Genomic DNA, 14,524 nt, shown 5'->3' with positions numbered 1-14,524 from the left:
CGCGACGAGAGGAACTACCACATCTTCTACTGCATGCTGGAGGGCATGACGGGCGAGGAGAAGCAGAGGCTGGGCCTGAGCCGAGCGCGCGACTACACCTACCTGACCTTCGTGAGTTGGCCCCACGCGCACGCCCTCACCCAGCCGGCCCCTAACCTCACAGCTCCTCCGCAGGGCGACTGCACGCTGTGTGACGGCCGCGACGACATGAAGGAGTACTCCAACATCCGCTCTGCCATGAAGGTGCGTGAGAGGGCCAGAGGGTGAGAGAGAGGGGCCAATAGGGTGAGACGGCAGGAGAGAGGGTGAAAGAGAGGGTGAGAGAGAGGCAGAGAGGGTGAGAGAGAGAGAGGGGGTGAAAGGCCAATAGGCTGTGAGGGCAGGAGGGTGAGAGAGAGGGTGACAGAGCGAGGGTGAGAGAGAGAGAGAGGCCAATAGGGTGAGACGGCAGGAGGGTGAGAGGGTGAGAGAGAGAGGGAGAGAGAGAGGGAGAGAGGGAGAGAGAGAGGAGAGAGAGAGAGAGAGAGAGAGAGGGAGAGAGAGAGGGAGGGGGGGTGAGAGGGTAAGAGAGAGAGGCGAATAGGGTGAGACGGCAGGAGGGTGAGAGAGAGGGAGAGAGAGGGAGGGAGAGTGAGAGGGTGAGAGGGCATCTGTTCACGTATGTCACGCTGCAGGTCCTGATGTTCACGGACAGAGAGAACTGGGAGATCTCCAAACTGCTGGCCTCCATCTTACACCTGGGGAACCTGCAGTATGAAGGTCAGAGGGTGGCGAGCGCCACACACACAGAGAAACACTGCTGACCTTTGACCCCTGCAGCCCGAACATACGACAACCTGGACGCATGTGAGGTCACCAGGAGTCCTCATCTGAACACTGCAGCCTCCCTGCTGGAGGTGACACACACACACACACACACACACATCCTTGTCTCTCTATCCTTGTGAGGACCGTCGCCCTTTCCCCAGCCTCTCCCCTTAAACACATGGCTCACCTGAACCAGGACTCTGGACCAGGCTGAGACCCAGTTCCTTTCAAGTTTTCACCCTCAAACAGGCTTAACCTCGTGGGTCCAGTCAAATGGCCCCATAAAGTCATAGGGTCCTCACAAGGATGGTCAAAACTGGTCCCCTGATAGCAGGACAAACAAGCGTGTGTGTGCAGGTGGACGGGAAGGACGTGACCAACTGCCTGACCAGCAGGACGCTGATCACCAGAGGGGAGACCGTGTCCACGCCTCTGAGCCGAGAGCAGGCGCTGGACGTCCGAGACGCCTTCGTCAAGGTGCGCCGACCTTTGACCTCCGAGCATTACTGGCACAGGAAGGCTGAATCCCGTTGCTCTGGTTGCGCGTCTGTGTGTGCGTGCAGGGCATCTACGGGCGGCTCTTTGTGTGGATCGTGGAGAAGATCAACGCCGCCATCTACAAGCCTCCGTCCTCCCAAGCCAAAGCCGTGCGGCGCTCCATCGGGCTGCTGGACATCTTCGGTTTTGAGAACTTCACCATCAACAGGTAGGTGAGAGGTCGGGGCCCGCTGAGCCTCCTGCACGTCTCTCTCTCTCTCTCTGTCCCTCTCGCTGGCAGCTTCGAGCAGCTCTGCATCAACTTTGCCAACGAGAACCTGCAGCAGTTCTTCGTGCGCCACGTCTTCAAGCTGGAGCAGGAGGAGTACAACCTGGAGGACATCAGCTGGCAGCACATCGAGTTCACCGACAACCAGGAGGCGCTGGACATGATCGCCCTCAAGCCCATGAACATCATCTCCCTCATCGACGAGGAGAGCAGGTTCCCCAAGGTCTCACACACACACACACACACACACACACACACACGGTGCCGTCAGTGCGGCAGGTCCCCACCAAGGCGGCGTCTGCGTGTGTGTGTGTGCAGGGCACGGACACCACCATGTTGAACAAGCTCAACTTCCAGCACAAAGTCAACAGCAACTACATTCCTCCCAAAAACAACTACGAGACTCAGTTTGGGATCCAGCACTTCGCCGGCGTCGTCTACTACGAGAGCAGAGGTGCGAGGTGGCGCCTGTGGGAGGCGGTCAGCACAGTGACTGACCAGCGTGTGGTGCTGCCGCAGGCTTCCTGGAGAAGAACCGAGACACTCTGTACGGAGACATCATCCAGCTGGTGCACTCCTCCAAGAACAAGTTCATCAAGCAGATCTTCCAGGCCGACGTCGCCATGGTAACACACTCGCGCACGCACACACACAAGTGTGTACTGCCAACACAGGACCGGCATCGCTGGGTTGAAGCATCGAGTGAGTGAGTGAGTGACAGTGAGTGAGAGAGAGTGAGAGAGTGAGTGAGAGAGAGAGTGAGAGAGTGAGAGAGTGAGTGAGTGAGTGAGTGAGAGTGAGAGAGTGAGTGAGAGAGAGAGTGAGAGAGAGAGAGGGAGAGAGGGAGGGGGAGAGAGAGAGTGAGAGAATGAGTGTGAGAGTGAGAGTGTGAGAGTGAGAGAGTGAGTGAGAGAGTGTGAGAATGAGTGAGTGAGAGTGTGAGAGTGAGAGAGTGAGTGAGAGAATGAGTGAGAGAGTGAGTAAGTGAGAGTGAGTGAGAGAGTGAGAGAGTGTGAGAGTGAGAGTGTGAGAGTGAGAGAGTGAGTGAGAGAGTGTGAGGTTCAACTTATTTTAGGACCATTTGGGGGAAACACCACCTTGTGGGGAGCTTTTGCCGCAGGTTAAGGTTCCATTTGAGGGCTGGAACTTCAACAGAACTGGGCCATTATGGCCATGAGAGGTCCCCACAAAGAGAGATATGGAGCAGCCTGTGTGTGTGTGTGTGTGTGTCAGGGGGCGGAGACCAGGAAACGCTCTCCAACACTCAGCAGTCAGTTCAAAAGGTCCCTGGAGCTGCTGATGAAGACCCTGAGTGTGAGTCAGCCTTTCTTCGTCCGCTGCATCAAACCCAACGAGTTCAAGAAGCCCATGGTGAGTGCAGCGCGCGGGCGCCGCGGCAAGGCCGGCCTCTCACGCCCGTGTCCTCGCAGCTCTTCGACCGGGAGCTGTGTGTGCGGCAGCTGCGCTACTCGGGCATGATGGAGACCATCCGCATCCGCCGGGCCGGGTACCCCATCCGCTACACCTTCGTGGAGTTCGTGGATCGCTACAGGGTCCTGATGCCGGGCGTCAAACCCGCCTACAAGCAGGTGAGCGCGGCGCGAGCCCCGCCTGGGGCGTGACCTCCTCACCCTCTCACGCCCCGGTGCCTCAGGAGGACCTGAGGGGAACCTGCCAGAGGATCGCGGAGGTGGTGCTGGGCCGGGACGACGACTGGCAGATGGGGAAGACCAAGATCTTCCTCAAGGTAGTGGGACGGGAGGGTCAGTCACGTGACCTGTTCTCATGCGTGACGAGCCGCTCACTTCCTGTCACCCGGAGGTGAAAGGTCACACACTTTGTTTTCTCACCGCCGTCGCGGCACGTGACCTCTGACGGACAGGAAGCAGCACAGGAAGTGGAAACAGTCTGAGCAGCACTCTGGCCTTCCTGACACACACACACACACACACACACACACAGACACACGAGCGTCTGATCATGTGACCATGCGGATCATGTGACCAGGATCACCACGACATGCTGCTGGAGATCGAGCGAGACAAGGCCATCACAGACAAGGTCATCCTCATCCAGAAGGTGGTGCGAGGCTTCAAGGACAGGTAGCGGACGTCTTGGTTTGGTGTCTGCTGTCGCTCTCACATCGCTTCCTCTTCCAGATCCCACTTCCTGAAGATGAGGAAGTCAGCTGTGGTGATCCAGAAGACCTGGAGAGGATTCCACTGCCGCAAGAACTACGGAGCTGTAAGTCTGTGTGTCTGTGTCTCTGTGTCTTCCTGGGGACCGTCCCCACCAGGCTGTGTTTTAGGTGACGGTCAGGGGGAGAGGCCGATGGCCAGGAGAGCTCCCACAAGGATAGAGGCCCGAGTGTGCGGCTGGGTTTTAGCACAGCGCTCTGAATCTCAGGCCCAACTCTCCCAGAACAACAGAACTGATCCATGACTCCTGATCTCATCTGTGATCAGCAGCCATATTGAACCTACTCACACGTCAACAAGCTCGTGAGGCGACGTGACACCGTGCAGGAGCGAGTCCTGCTCATCACATTGCTCCAACAGTGTTCACTGTAGGGGGCGCCACCACTTCCTTCATCACTGTTTCTGTCCAAGAACTCCTCTGTATTTGGTGACTATCACAGACGTGCAGCGGTCAGGTCAGTTCACTGACTCACTACTGCCACCATACGTGGCTCATGGGTTAAAGCTGAGCCTGTCACGGTCCAGAGGGGTGGAACAAGCAAACCTCCAGGGGCCCTGTGGTTGAGCATCACTGCTTTAGCATATCCATTCTACTGAGGCCCAGTGTTGGGGAAAACACCTCCTTGTCATGTCTTTCCTTGGGGCACTTTTGCTGGTCCCCACAGGCCCAAACCTCAGTTTCAGGATGAAAATGTCAAACTAACCGGTCCCAGTCTGGTCCTGGTTCTGGTGAGCCATGTGTTCGGGGGGAGAGGCTGGGGAAAGGTCGAGGGTTCCCACAAAGGCAGTGACCGGCGGCATGTGTCTCGGCAGATGCGGGCCGGCTTCTCTCGTCTCCAGGCTCTGGTCCGCTCCAGGAAGCTGTGCGCCTCTTACCACGCGGCCCGTCTGAGGATCACCGGCCTGCAGAGCCGCTGCCGAGGCTTCCTGGTGCGCCGGGCCTTCCGGCACCGGCTGTGGGCCGTGGTCACCGTGCAGGCGTACACGCGAGGGATGATCGCTCGCCGCCTGCACCGCAGGCTGCAGCAGGAGGTAGGCGCCCTCCGGCGCGGCGCCCCCGTCTGAGCGGCGAGACTCAGCTGCTGCCGTCCCCGCAGTACCGCCGGCGCCTGGAGGCCGAGAAGCTGCGGTTGGCGGAGGAAGCCAAGCTGAGGAACCAGATGTCGGCCAAGAAGGCCAAGGCCGAGGCCGAGCGCAAGCACCAGGTGAGGCTCCGCCACCCGCCCGGCCCAGGGCTCTGTCCCGTCACGCTCCCCTTCTGCAGGAGCGCCTGGCCCAGCTAGCCAGGGAGGACGCCCAGCGGGAGAAGAAGGAGAAGGAGGAGGCGCGGCGGAAGAAGGAGCTGCTGGAGCAGATGGAGAAGGCTCGGCAGGAGCCCGTCAACCACTCGGACATGGTGGACAAGATGTTCGGCTTCCTGGGCAGCAGCGGCTCCCTGCCGGGTCAGGACGGGCAGGCGCCCGCCGGCTTCGAGGTGCGAGCTCCCCGCCGCCACGCGGGGGGCACGCTCTGACGCCCCACTCTCTGCAGGACCTGGAGCGGGGCCACAGGCAGCTGCAGGAGGAGGACCTGGACCAGGCTCTCCCTCTGCCCGAGGACCAGGATGACGAGGAGGAGGAGGATCTGTCCGAGTACAAGTTCGCCAAGTTCGCCGCCACCTACTTCCAGGGCACCAGCAGCCACAGCTACGTGCGGAGGCCCCTCAAGCAGCCGCTGCTGTTCCACGAGGACGAGGGAGACCAGCTGGTGGGTGCTCTCACCCGGGCGCTCTGCTGGACTCTGGCCCTCTGCTTCTGCTGCAGGCTGCTCTGGCGGTGTGGATCACGGTGCTGAGGTTCATGGGCGACCTGCCCGAGCCCAAGTACCACACGGCCCTCAGCGACGGCAGCGAGAAGATCCCGGTCATGACCAAGATCTACGAGACGCTGGGGAAGAAGACGTACAAGAGAGAGCTGCAGGCGCTGCAGGGCGAGGGGGAGGTGAGGCGAGGCCGTGTGGAGGTAGGGGGGTCCCTGGCCCTGTGCCTGGAGCCCACTGACCCTGGCCCCTCCCGCTCCAGGCTCCGCCCTCAGAGGGCCACAGGAAGAACAGCGTCCGTCACAAGCTGGTGTCTCTCACGCTGAAGAAGAAGTCCAAGATCACAGAGGAGGTGGGCGCCCGCGCCACGGCAGTCACATGGTCAGTCACATGGTCAGTCACGTGGTCTGCTGTGTCAGGTCACCAAGCGGCTCAACGACGGCGAGCACCGTCTCCACGGCAACAGCATGCTGGAGGACCGGCCCACGTCCAACCTGGAGAAGCTGCACTTCATCATTGGCAACGGAATCCTGCGACCGGGCCTCCGGTAACACGTCTCTACCCTTGTGGGGACCTCTCCCCGAAACACACGGCTCACCTGAACCAGGTCTCTGACTGGAACCTACTTATTTGGACGTTTGAACCAGTAGCTGGACTCAGCTAGCATGGAGCCAGGAGCTGGGATTATGTTAGCATGTAACCAGTAGCTGGACTAAGCTAGCATGGAGCCAGTAGCTGGACTCAGCTAGCATGGAGCCAGTAGCTGGGATTATGTTAGCATGTAACCAGTAGCTGGACTAAGCTAGCATGGAGCCAGTAGCTGGACTCAGCTAGCATGGAGCCAGTAGCTGGGATTATGTTAGCATGGAGCCAGTAGCTGGGATTATGTTAGCATGTAGCCAGTAGCTGGGATTATGTTAGCATGGAGCCAGTAGCTGGACTAAGCTAGCATGGAGCCAGTAGCTGGACTCAGCTAGCATGGAGCCAGTAGCTGGGATTATGTTAGCATGGAGCCAGTAGCTGGGATTATGTTAGCATGTAGCCAGTAGCTGGGATTATGTTAGCATGGAGCCAGTAGCTGGACTAAGCTAGCATGGAGCCAGTAGCTGGACTCAGCTAGCATGGAGCCAGTAGCTGGGATTATGTTAGCATGGAGCCAGTAGCTGGGATTATGTTAGCATGTAGCCAGTAGCTGGGATTATGTTAGCATGGAGCCAGTAGCTGGACTAAGCTAGCATGGAGCCAGTAGCTGGACTCAGCTAGCATGGAGCCAGTAGCTGGACTCAGCTAGCATGGAGCCAGTAGCTGGGATTATGTTAGCATGTAACCAGTAGCTGGACTCAGCTAGCATGTAGTCAGTAGCTGGGATTATGTTAACATGTAGCCAGTAGCTGGGATTATGTTAGCATGGAGCCAGTAGCTGGACTCAGCTAGCATGGAGCCAGTAGCTGGGATTATGTTAGCATGTAACCAGTAGCTGGACTAAGCTAGCATGGAGCCAGTAGCTGGACTCAGCTAGCATGGAGCCAGTAGCTGGACTCAGCTAGCATGGAGCCAGTAGCTGGGATTATGTTAGCATGTAACCAGTAGCTGGACTAAGCTAGCATGGAGCCAGTAGCTGGACTCAGCTAGCATGGAGCCAGTAGCTGGGATTATGTTAGCATGGAGCCAGTAGCTGGGATTATGTTAGCATGGAGCCAGTAGCTGGGATTATGTTAGCATGTAGCCAGTAGCTGGGATTATGTTAGCATGGAGCCAGTAGCTGGACTAAGCTAGCATGGAGCCAGTAGCTGGACTCAGCTAGCATGGAGCCAGTAGCTGGACTCAGCTAGCATGGAGCCAGTAGCTGGGATTATGTTAGCATGTAACCAGTAGCTGGACTCAGCTAGCATGTAGTCAGTAGCTGGGATTATGTTAACATGTAGCCAGTAGCTGGGATTATGTTAGCATGGAGCCAGTAGCTGGACTCAGCTAGCATGTAGTCAGTAGCTGGGATTATGTTAACATGTAGCCAGTAGCTGGGATTATGTTAGCATGGAGCCAGTAGCTGGACTCAGCTAGCATGGAGCCAGTAGCTGGGATTATGTTAGCATGTAACCAGTAGCTGGACTAAGCTAGCATGGAGCCAGTAGCTGGACTCAGCTAGCATGGAGCCAGTAGCTGGGATTATGTTAGCATGGAGCCAGTAGCTGGGATTATGTTAGCATGTAGCCAGTAGCTGGGATTATGTTAGCATGGAGCCAGTAGCTGGACTAAGCTAGCATGGAGCCAGTAGCTGGACTCAGCTAGCATGGAGCCAGTAGCTGGACTCAGATAGCATGGAGCCAGTAGCTGGGATTATGTTAGCATGTAACCAGTAGCTGGACTCAGCTAGCATGTAGTCAGTAGCTGGGATTATGTTAACATGTAGCCAGTAGCTGGGATTATGTTAGCATGGAGCCAGTAGCTGGACTCAGCTAGCATGGAGCCAGTAGCTGGACTCAGCTAGCATGGAGCCAGTAGCTGGGATTATGTTAGCATGTAACCAGTAGCTGGACTCAGCTAGCATGTAGTCAGTAGCTGGGATTATGTTAACATGGAGCCAGTAGCTGGACTAAGCTAGCATGGAGCCAGTAGCTGGACTCAGCTAGCATGGAGCCAGTAGCTGGGATTATGTTAACATGGAGCCAGTAGCTGGACTCAGCTAGCATGGAGCCAGTAGCTGGACTCAGCTAGCATGGAGCCAGTAGCTGGACTCAGCTAGCATGGAGCCAGTAGCTGGACTCAGCTAGCATGGAGCCAGTAGCTGGACTCAGCTAGCATGGAGCCAGTAGCTGGGATTATGTTAGCATGTAACCAGTAGCTGGACTCAGCTAGCATGTAGTCAGTAGCTGGGATTATGTTAACATGGAGCCAGTAGCTGGACTAAGCTAGCATGGAGCCAGTAGCTGGACTCAGCTAGCATGGAGCCAGTAGCTGGGATTATGTTAGCATGTAACCAGTAGCTGGACTCAGCTAGCATGTAGTCAGTAGCTGGGATTATGTTAGCATGTAGCCAGTAGCTGGGATTATGTTAGCATGTAGCCAGTAGCTGGGATTATGTTAGCATGTAACCAGTAGCTGGGATTATGTTAGCATGTAGCCCGTAGCTCGGTGAAGCTAGCATGAGAGTCCTGGTTCAGGTGAGCCAGGTGTTCCGGGGAGAGGCTGGGGAAAGGGTGACAGCCAGGAGAGGTCCCCACAAAGCATGAAAACCTCACTGTGTGTGTGTGTGCGTGCGTGTCAGCGATGAGGTCTACTGCCAGATCTGTAAGCAGCTCACTCAGAACCCGTCCAAAAGTTCTCATGCGCGAGGCTGGATCCTGCTGTCGCTGTGCGTCGGGTGCTTCGGCCCGTCGGACAAGTTTGTGAAGGTGAGCGGGTCTCGGGCTGGCCACCTCTGCCGGGGTTAACAGGTGGTGTGTGCAGTATCTGAGGAACTTCATCCACACGGGGCCTCCGGGTTACGCTCCGTACTGCGAGGAGCGACTGAGGAGGACCTTCGTGAACGGCACCAGGACCCAGCCGCCCTCCTGGCTGGAGCTGCAGGTGCACACACGCACGCACGCGCGCACGCGGGCGCGGCCCGGCACTCACTGGCGTCCTCGCAGGCCACCAAGTCCAAGAAGCCGGTGATGCTGCCGGTCACCTTCATGGACGGCACCACCAAAACCCTGCTGAGCGACTCGGCCACCACGGCGCGGGAGCTGTGCCACGCTCTCGCCGACAAGATCAACCTGCGGGACAGATTTGGCTTTTCACTCTACATCGCTCTGTTTGACAAGGTCACACACGTGCACTCCGCCGGCCCGGGTCAGCCCGCCTCACGGCTCCGCCCTCCCACCGCAGGTGTCGTCTCTGGGCAGCGGCAGCGACCACGTGATGGACGCCGTGTCTCAGTGCGAGCAGTACGCCAAAGAGCAGGGCGCCCAGGAGCGCAACGCCCCCTGGAGGCTGTTCTTCAGGAAGGAGCTCTTCACGCCGTGGCACTGCCCGGCCGACGACCCCGTGGCCACCGGCCTCATCTACCAGCAGGTGGTGCGGGGGGTCAAGTTCGGCGAGTACCGCTGCGACCGGGTAGGTGGGCGCTCGCCGGAGCCACGGAGCAATGAGGGCTGACCCCGGCCGACCCCGCAGGACGACCTGGCCGAGCTGGCCTCGCAGCAGTACTACGTGGACTACGGTGCCGAGATCCTGCCGGAGCGGCTGCTCAGCCTGGTGCCCTCCTACGTGCCCGACCGCGAGATCAGCTCCTCCAGGAGCGTGGAGAAGTGGGCGCACGTCATCATGGCGGCTCACAAGAAGGTCCTTCATCCACCCGTCCATCATCCATCTGTCCGCCCCTCCGCCCCTCCATCCATCGTGCCTGTGTGTGTGTGCGTGCGTGTGTTCAGGGAATCTACGCCCAGAAGAGGTTCGACCCTCAGAAGGTCAAGGAAGAGGTCGTGGACTTTGCTCGTCACAAGTGGCCGCTGTTGTTCTCACGATTCTACGAGGCCTTCAAGTTCTCGGGTGAGTCGGCTCTGCCCGGGTGAAGGTCCGGACGAGACTCGGGACGCTCTCTGCTCCAGGTCCCAGTCTCCCCAAGAACGACCTGATCGTGGCGGTCAACTGGACGGGGGTTTACTTCGTGGACGAGCAGGAGCAGGTCCTGCTGGAGCTGTCCTTCCCGGAGATCACGGCCGTGTCCAGCAGCAGGTGAGCGCCCGTCCGTCTCTCAGAGGCCGGAGCTCCTGCCCCTGCTCCTGACCACTGCCGCTTTCAGGGGCGGCAAGCTTCAGAGTCAGAGCTTCACCTTGGCCACCATCAAAGGAGACGAGTTCACCTTCACCTCCAACAATGCCGAGGACGTCCGCGACCTCGTGGTGACCTTCCTGGAGGGTCTGAGGCAGAGGTCCAAGTTCGTGGTGGCGCTGCAGGACAACCCCAGTCCAGGTGAGTGGCGTGGCCAGGCTCCAGAGACAGAGCTGAACTCTGAAGCTCCTTCAGCCGCGGAGGAGTCCACCTTCCTGAGCTTCCTGAGGGGAGACCTGATCCTGCTGGACCAGGACTCGGGGGAGCAGGTGCTGAGCTCCGGGTGGGCGCACGGCGTCAACGCGCGGACCAATCAGAGAGGAGACTTCCCCGCCGACTGTGTCTACGTGCTGCCGAGCGTGACGCGTCCTCCTCCCGAGACCGTGGTGGGTCCCTGTCGCCGGCGGGTCCCGCTGCAGCCGGAGGCGTGACCGTGTCTGTGCTCCTGCCCGACAGACCCTGGTGACCCTGACGCCGGAGCAGCGGCAGGAGACGGCCAGAGTCTGGCGGCCGGCGGCGCCCGAGGGCGAGGCCTCGCTGCAGCCCTACACGCTGGAGGAGTTCTCCTACGACCACTTCAGGTACCACGGCCGAGACCCCAGGCCCTCCGCTCCCTGACCCCGCCCTGCGTCTCTCAGGCCGCCCCCCAAACACACGCTGAGCCGGGTCATGGTCACCAAGAGCCGCGGGAAGGACAAACTGTGGAGCTGCAGCCGGGAGCCGCTGAAGCTGCCGCTGCTGAAGAAGGTGCTGCAGCAGGAGGAGCTGAGCCAGGAGGCCTGCCTGGCCTTCATGGATATCCTTCGCTCGCCCGCCCGCCCGCCCTCTCTCTCACGCCGCACGCTTGCCTCCTTGACCCGGCGCCACCGCTCATGAAGTACATGGGCGACTACCCGTCCAAGAGGACGCGCTCGGTCAACGATCTGACCGACCAGATCTTCGAGGCGCCGCTGAAGCACGAGCCTCTGAAGGACGAGATCTACTGCCAGATCATCAAGCAGCTGACCGACAACCACGTCAAGTAGGCCCCCACCCCCACCCCCCCCACCCCGCGCCTCCAGCCCTCACCTGAGCTCCGTGTCTGCAGGTACAGCGAGGAGAAGGGCTGGGAGCTGCTGTGGCTCTGCTGCGGCCTCTTCCCGCCCAGCAACCTGCTGCTGCCCCACCTGCAGCGCTTCCTGCAGGCCCACAGGCTCCACCCCCTGTCAGCCGACTGCCTGCGGCGGCTGCACAAGGCGCTGCGGTAACACAGGACCCGAGCTCCGCCGCCGCCGCCGCCGCACCTCTGACCGCTCGGCCTGTCTCCACAGCAACGGCTCCAGGAAGTACCCGCCCCACCTGGTGGAGGTGGAGGCCATCCAGCACAAGACCACGCAGATCTTCCACAAGGTCTACTTTCCAGACGACACGGACGAGGTGGGTCGCCAGAGGGGCGGCGCCGGCGCCTAACCCCGGGTCTAACCCCGCACCCGTGTGCGTCTGACAGGCGTTCGAGGTGGAGTCCAGCACCAAAGCCAAGGACTTCTGTCTGAACATCTCCACTCGCCTGCTGCTCAAGTCCCCTGAAGGCTTCAGTCTCTTCGTGAAGATCTCAGACAAGGTCAGGGGTCAGGGGTCAGGGGTCAGCCGTGCCACCGGTCCAGCCCCTGGCTCACCTCAGCCTCTCTCTGTGACCTTGACGGCAGGTCATCAGCGTCCCAGAAGGAGACTTCTTCTTCGACTTTGTGCGGCACCTGAGCGACTGGATCAAGAAGTCTCGACCGGCCAAAGAAGGTTGGAACCCCCCACCACCACCACCCACCACCCTCTGAGCCACCCTTGTGCGTGTGTGTGTGTGTGTCCAGGGCTGCTCCCGTCTCTCACCTACCAGGTCTTCTTCATGAAGAAACTGTGGACCAACACGGTTCCAGGGAAGGACTCCTTCGCGGACTCCATCTTCCACTTCTACCAGGTGAGAGGCCAGAGCCGGTGCCTGGTGCCCGGCCCGCCGGCGCGCCCCCGAGTCATGTGATGCCCTCTGCAGGAGCTGCCCAAGTACCTGAGGGGCTACCACCGCTGCTCCAGAGAGGAGGTCCTCCAGCTGGCCGCGCTCATCTACCGCGTCAAGTTTGAGGAGGACAAGTCCCACTTCCCCTCCATCCCCAAGATCCTGCGCGAGCTGGTCCCTCAGGACCTGCTCCGCCAGATGTCCCCCGACGACTGGAAGCGGGTAAGCGCTCGGATTTCCTCCCGCCGTCCAAACAGGAGCCTTCACGTGTGTGTGTGTGTGTGTGTGTGCAGTCAGTGGTGGCCTACTTCAACAAGCAGGCGGGAAAGTCGCGAGAGGAAGCCAAGCTCATGTTCCTGAAGATCATCTACAAATGGCCCACGTTTGGCTCCGCCTTCTTCGAGGTCAAGGTACGGTCCCCTCCCTGTTTCCGCTGCCGACCTCGCGCAGCGATGACGCCACACTGAGCCTCCACTGTTTCAGCAAACAACGGAGCCCAACTACCCCGAGATCCTGCTGATCGCCATCAACAAGCACGGAGTCAGTCTCATCCACCCCAAGACCAAGGTGAGGGTGAGAGAGAGAGAGAGAGAGAGAGAGAGGCCGTGTGTGTGCGCGCTTGTACCGCTGGCCTCGTGGGGACTCCTTCTTGGAAACACCCGCGGGAACGTATGCATCGATGGGGCCATTTTGCCGGACCCCACAAGGTCAGGCCTCATATTTGAGGGTGACGACGTCAAAGTAACTGGGTAGCAAACACACAAGTGTGTGTGTGTGTGTGTGTTGATACTGCTATGTGTGGGGACCATTCGAAGATAAAGACTTGAAGGTTCTAGTAACCTAGGTTGAGAGGCTGAGGGAAGGGTGATGACCAGGAGAGCTCCTCACTACGATAGTGTGTGTGTGTGTGCAGGAGATCCTCACCACTCACCCCTTCACCAAGATCTCCAACTGGAGCAGTGGAAACACCTACTTCCACGTCACCATCGGGAACCTGGTCCGAGGAAGCAAACTGCTCTGCGAGACGTCGCTGGTGAGACACACACACACACACACAGGTCCCCGCAGCCCGGCGTCACGCCAGTGCCACCCGCCCGCAGGGCTACAAGATGGACGACCTCCTGACCTCCTACATCAGCCAGATGCTGACCAGCATGAACCGGCAGCGCTCGGCGTCTCGCTCCGGAGACAAGTGAACGTCCCGCTGGCAGGAGGCGGCCGAGCTGCTCCGCCTCCTGCGCCCCATCGGCCAGCACTGCAGCTGGGGGCGGAGCTTCAACCAGCAGCTGTGGCGCATGAGTCGCAGCGCCTCAGGCAGCTCGGAGGGGTCAGAGGTCAGCAGCGCCGGCGAGGGCCCGAGCGGCTGCCGCCTTCATGACGACGACCCGTCCAGTGAGGATGACTACCTCTGACCTCCGACCTCTCACCTACTAGCCCGCGTCAGAGGTCATGGGCCGAAGGGCTAAAATGGCGTGAGTGCCTTTGTTCTGTGAGCCGCTCCAATAAAACTCTCGTCAACTCTTCTGTCACACTCTCTCTGACACGCGCACACAGCGTGCACTCCCGCGCGCCGCCACCAGAGGTCGCCAGACTACTGACCCTGACTCGAGAACGCGGGTTTCGGCTGCTGGTGTGCGCGAGGTTCTCACGGCGCATGCGGAACATGCTCTCAGCTGCGGAGGGCGAGGGCGAGGGCGCCTCTGTCCTCGAAGACGGGGAGGCAGGACCCGGGCGAGCCGGACCAGTTCTGGACGCTGGACACGGACCAGACGTTGAGTTCTGCAGAGTACCGTTGGTACTGAGGTGGACTGGGCCGACCAGACTGTGGCGCCGAGCCACGCTGCGACGTGGGCCGTGCACTTGACACACGGAAGCTCTGAATGTGTCTCCCGGACGGAAAGAGGAACCAGCCACTGACACCCGCCCTCACGAGCTGCTCTGGAACGTGAAGCCAACACACAGAGAAACCGCCCGCATTTCAACCATGTTGCAACTGCTCCACACCCATTTTCAAGCTCCAGTGTGTGGAGTCTGCGATGCCGTCACGTGTCCCTGGACCCGGACCATCTCTGGTCCAAACAAGATGTTGGTGAAGAAGAGACTGACCACCTGAAACTGAGAGGTGACACACTCCTCCTCTTGAGTGCCGTGTTATGA

At 59.6% G+C, this 14,524-nt stretch overlaps 1 protein-coding gene across 15 annotated transcripts in view; it reads left to right on the top strand.

Moving 5' to 3' along the window:
* Nucleotides 1-13,880, top strand: part of LOC128760223 (unconventional myosin-VIIa-like) — an 18,407-nt gene extending 4,527 nt beyond the window's left edge. For 4 of the 15 annotated variants that reach the window (XM_053867497.1, XM_053867506.1, XM_053867488.1 and 1 more), the window contains 43 exons: nucleotides 1-111; nucleotides 175-243; nucleotides 675-759; nucleotides 820-896; nucleotides 1,165-1,284; nucleotides 1,371-1,513; nucleotides 1,586-1,796; nucleotides 1,892-2,027; nucleotides 2,093-2,199; nucleotides 2,807-2,944; nucleotides 3,004-3,162; nucleotides 3,228-3,320; nucleotides 3,581-3,675; nucleotides 3,733-3,817; nucleotides 4,585-4,803; nucleotides 4,869-4,976; nucleotides 5,036-5,245; nucleotides 5,302-5,517; nucleotides 5,574-5,750; nucleotides 5,831-5,920; nucleotides 5,988-6,115; nucleotides 8,834-8,960; nucleotides 9,016-9,135; nucleotides 9,198-9,371; nucleotides 9,436-9,663; nucleotides 9,724-9,891; nucleotides 9,981-10,098; nucleotides 10,158-10,284; nucleotides 10,352-10,521; nucleotides 10,576-10,766; nucleotides 10,837-10,961; nucleotides 11,019-11,176; nucleotides 11,248-11,401; nucleotides 11,468-11,623; nucleotides 11,691-11,796; nucleotides 11,867-11,980; nucleotides 12,066-12,153; nucleotides 12,225-12,331; nucleotides 12,404-12,589; nucleotides 12,661-12,777; nucleotides 12,851-12,934; nucleotides 13,281-13,400; nucleotides 13,468-13,880. The exon at nucleotides 1-111 is cut by the window's left edge and continues 3 nt beyond it. In XM_053867497.1, the coding sequence (XP_053723472.1) occupies nucleotides 1-111; nucleotides 175-243; nucleotides 675-759; nucleotides 820-896; nucleotides 1,165-1,284; nucleotides 1,371-1,513; nucleotides 1,586-1,796; nucleotides 1,892-2,027; nucleotides 2,093-2,199; nucleotides 2,807-2,944; nucleotides 3,004-3,162; nucleotides 3,228-3,320; nucleotides 3,581-3,675; nucleotides 3,733-3,817; nucleotides 4,585-4,803; nucleotides 4,869-4,976; nucleotides 5,036-5,245; nucleotides 5,302-5,517; nucleotides 5,574-5,750; nucleotides 5,831-5,920; nucleotides 5,988-6,115; nucleotides 8,834-8,960; nucleotides 9,016-9,135; nucleotides 9,198-9,371; nucleotides 9,436-9,663; nucleotides 9,724-9,891; nucleotides 9,981-10,098; nucleotides 10,158-10,284; nucleotides 10,352-10,521; nucleotides 10,576-10,766; nucleotides 10,837-10,961; nucleotides 11,019-11,176; nucleotides 11,248-11,401; nucleotides 11,468-11,623; nucleotides 11,691-11,796; nucleotides 11,867-11,980; nucleotides 12,066-12,153; nucleotides 12,225-12,331; nucleotides 12,404-12,589; nucleotides 12,661-12,777; nucleotides 12,851-12,934; nucleotides 13,281-13,400; nucleotides 13,468-13,563 (5,811 nt within the window). In that variant the 3' untranslated portion in view covers nucleotides 13,564-13,880. Of the gene's footprint in view, nucleotides 244-674; nucleotides 760-819; nucleotides 897-1,164; nucleotides 1,285-1,370; nucleotides 1,514-1,585; nucleotides 1,797-1,891; nucleotides 2,028-2,092; nucleotides 2,200-2,806; nucleotides 2,945-3,003; nucleotides 3,163-3,227; nucleotides 3,321-3,580; nucleotides 3,676-3,732; nucleotides 3,818-4,584; nucleotides 4,804-4,868; nucleotides 4,977-5,035; nucleotides 5,246-5,301; nucleotides 5,518-5,573; nucleotides 5,751-5,830; nucleotides 5,921-5,987; nucleotides 6,116-8,833; nucleotides 8,961-9,015; nucleotides 9,136-9,197; nucleotides 9,664-9,723; nucleotides 10,099-10,157; nucleotides 10,285-10,351; nucleotides 10,767-10,836; nucleotides 10,962-11,018; nucleotides 11,177-11,247; nucleotides 11,402-11,467; nucleotides 11,624-11,690; nucleotides 11,797-11,866; nucleotides 11,981-12,065; nucleotides 12,154-12,224; nucleotides 12,332-12,403; nucleotides 12,590-12,660; nucleotides 12,778-12,850; nucleotides 12,935-13,280; nucleotides 13,401-13,467 lie in introns of all 15 variants that reach the window. The other 11 variants (XM_053867462.1, XM_053867467.1, XM_053867442.1 and 8 more) reach the window with 5 other exon arrangements.
* Nucleotides 13,881-14,524: the final 644 nt, after the last annotated feature.

The sequence above is a fragment of the Synchiropus splendidus genome, chromosome 1, assembly GCF_027744825.2.
Source record: "Synchiropus splendidus isolate RoL2022-P1 chromosome 1, RoL_Sspl_1.0, whole genome shotgun sequence".
NCBI lineage: Eukaryota > Metazoa > Chordata > Actinopteri > Syngnathiformes > Callionymidae > Synchiropus > Synchiropus splendidus.
This window is presented reverse-complemented; position numbering and strand designations above follow the sequence as displayed.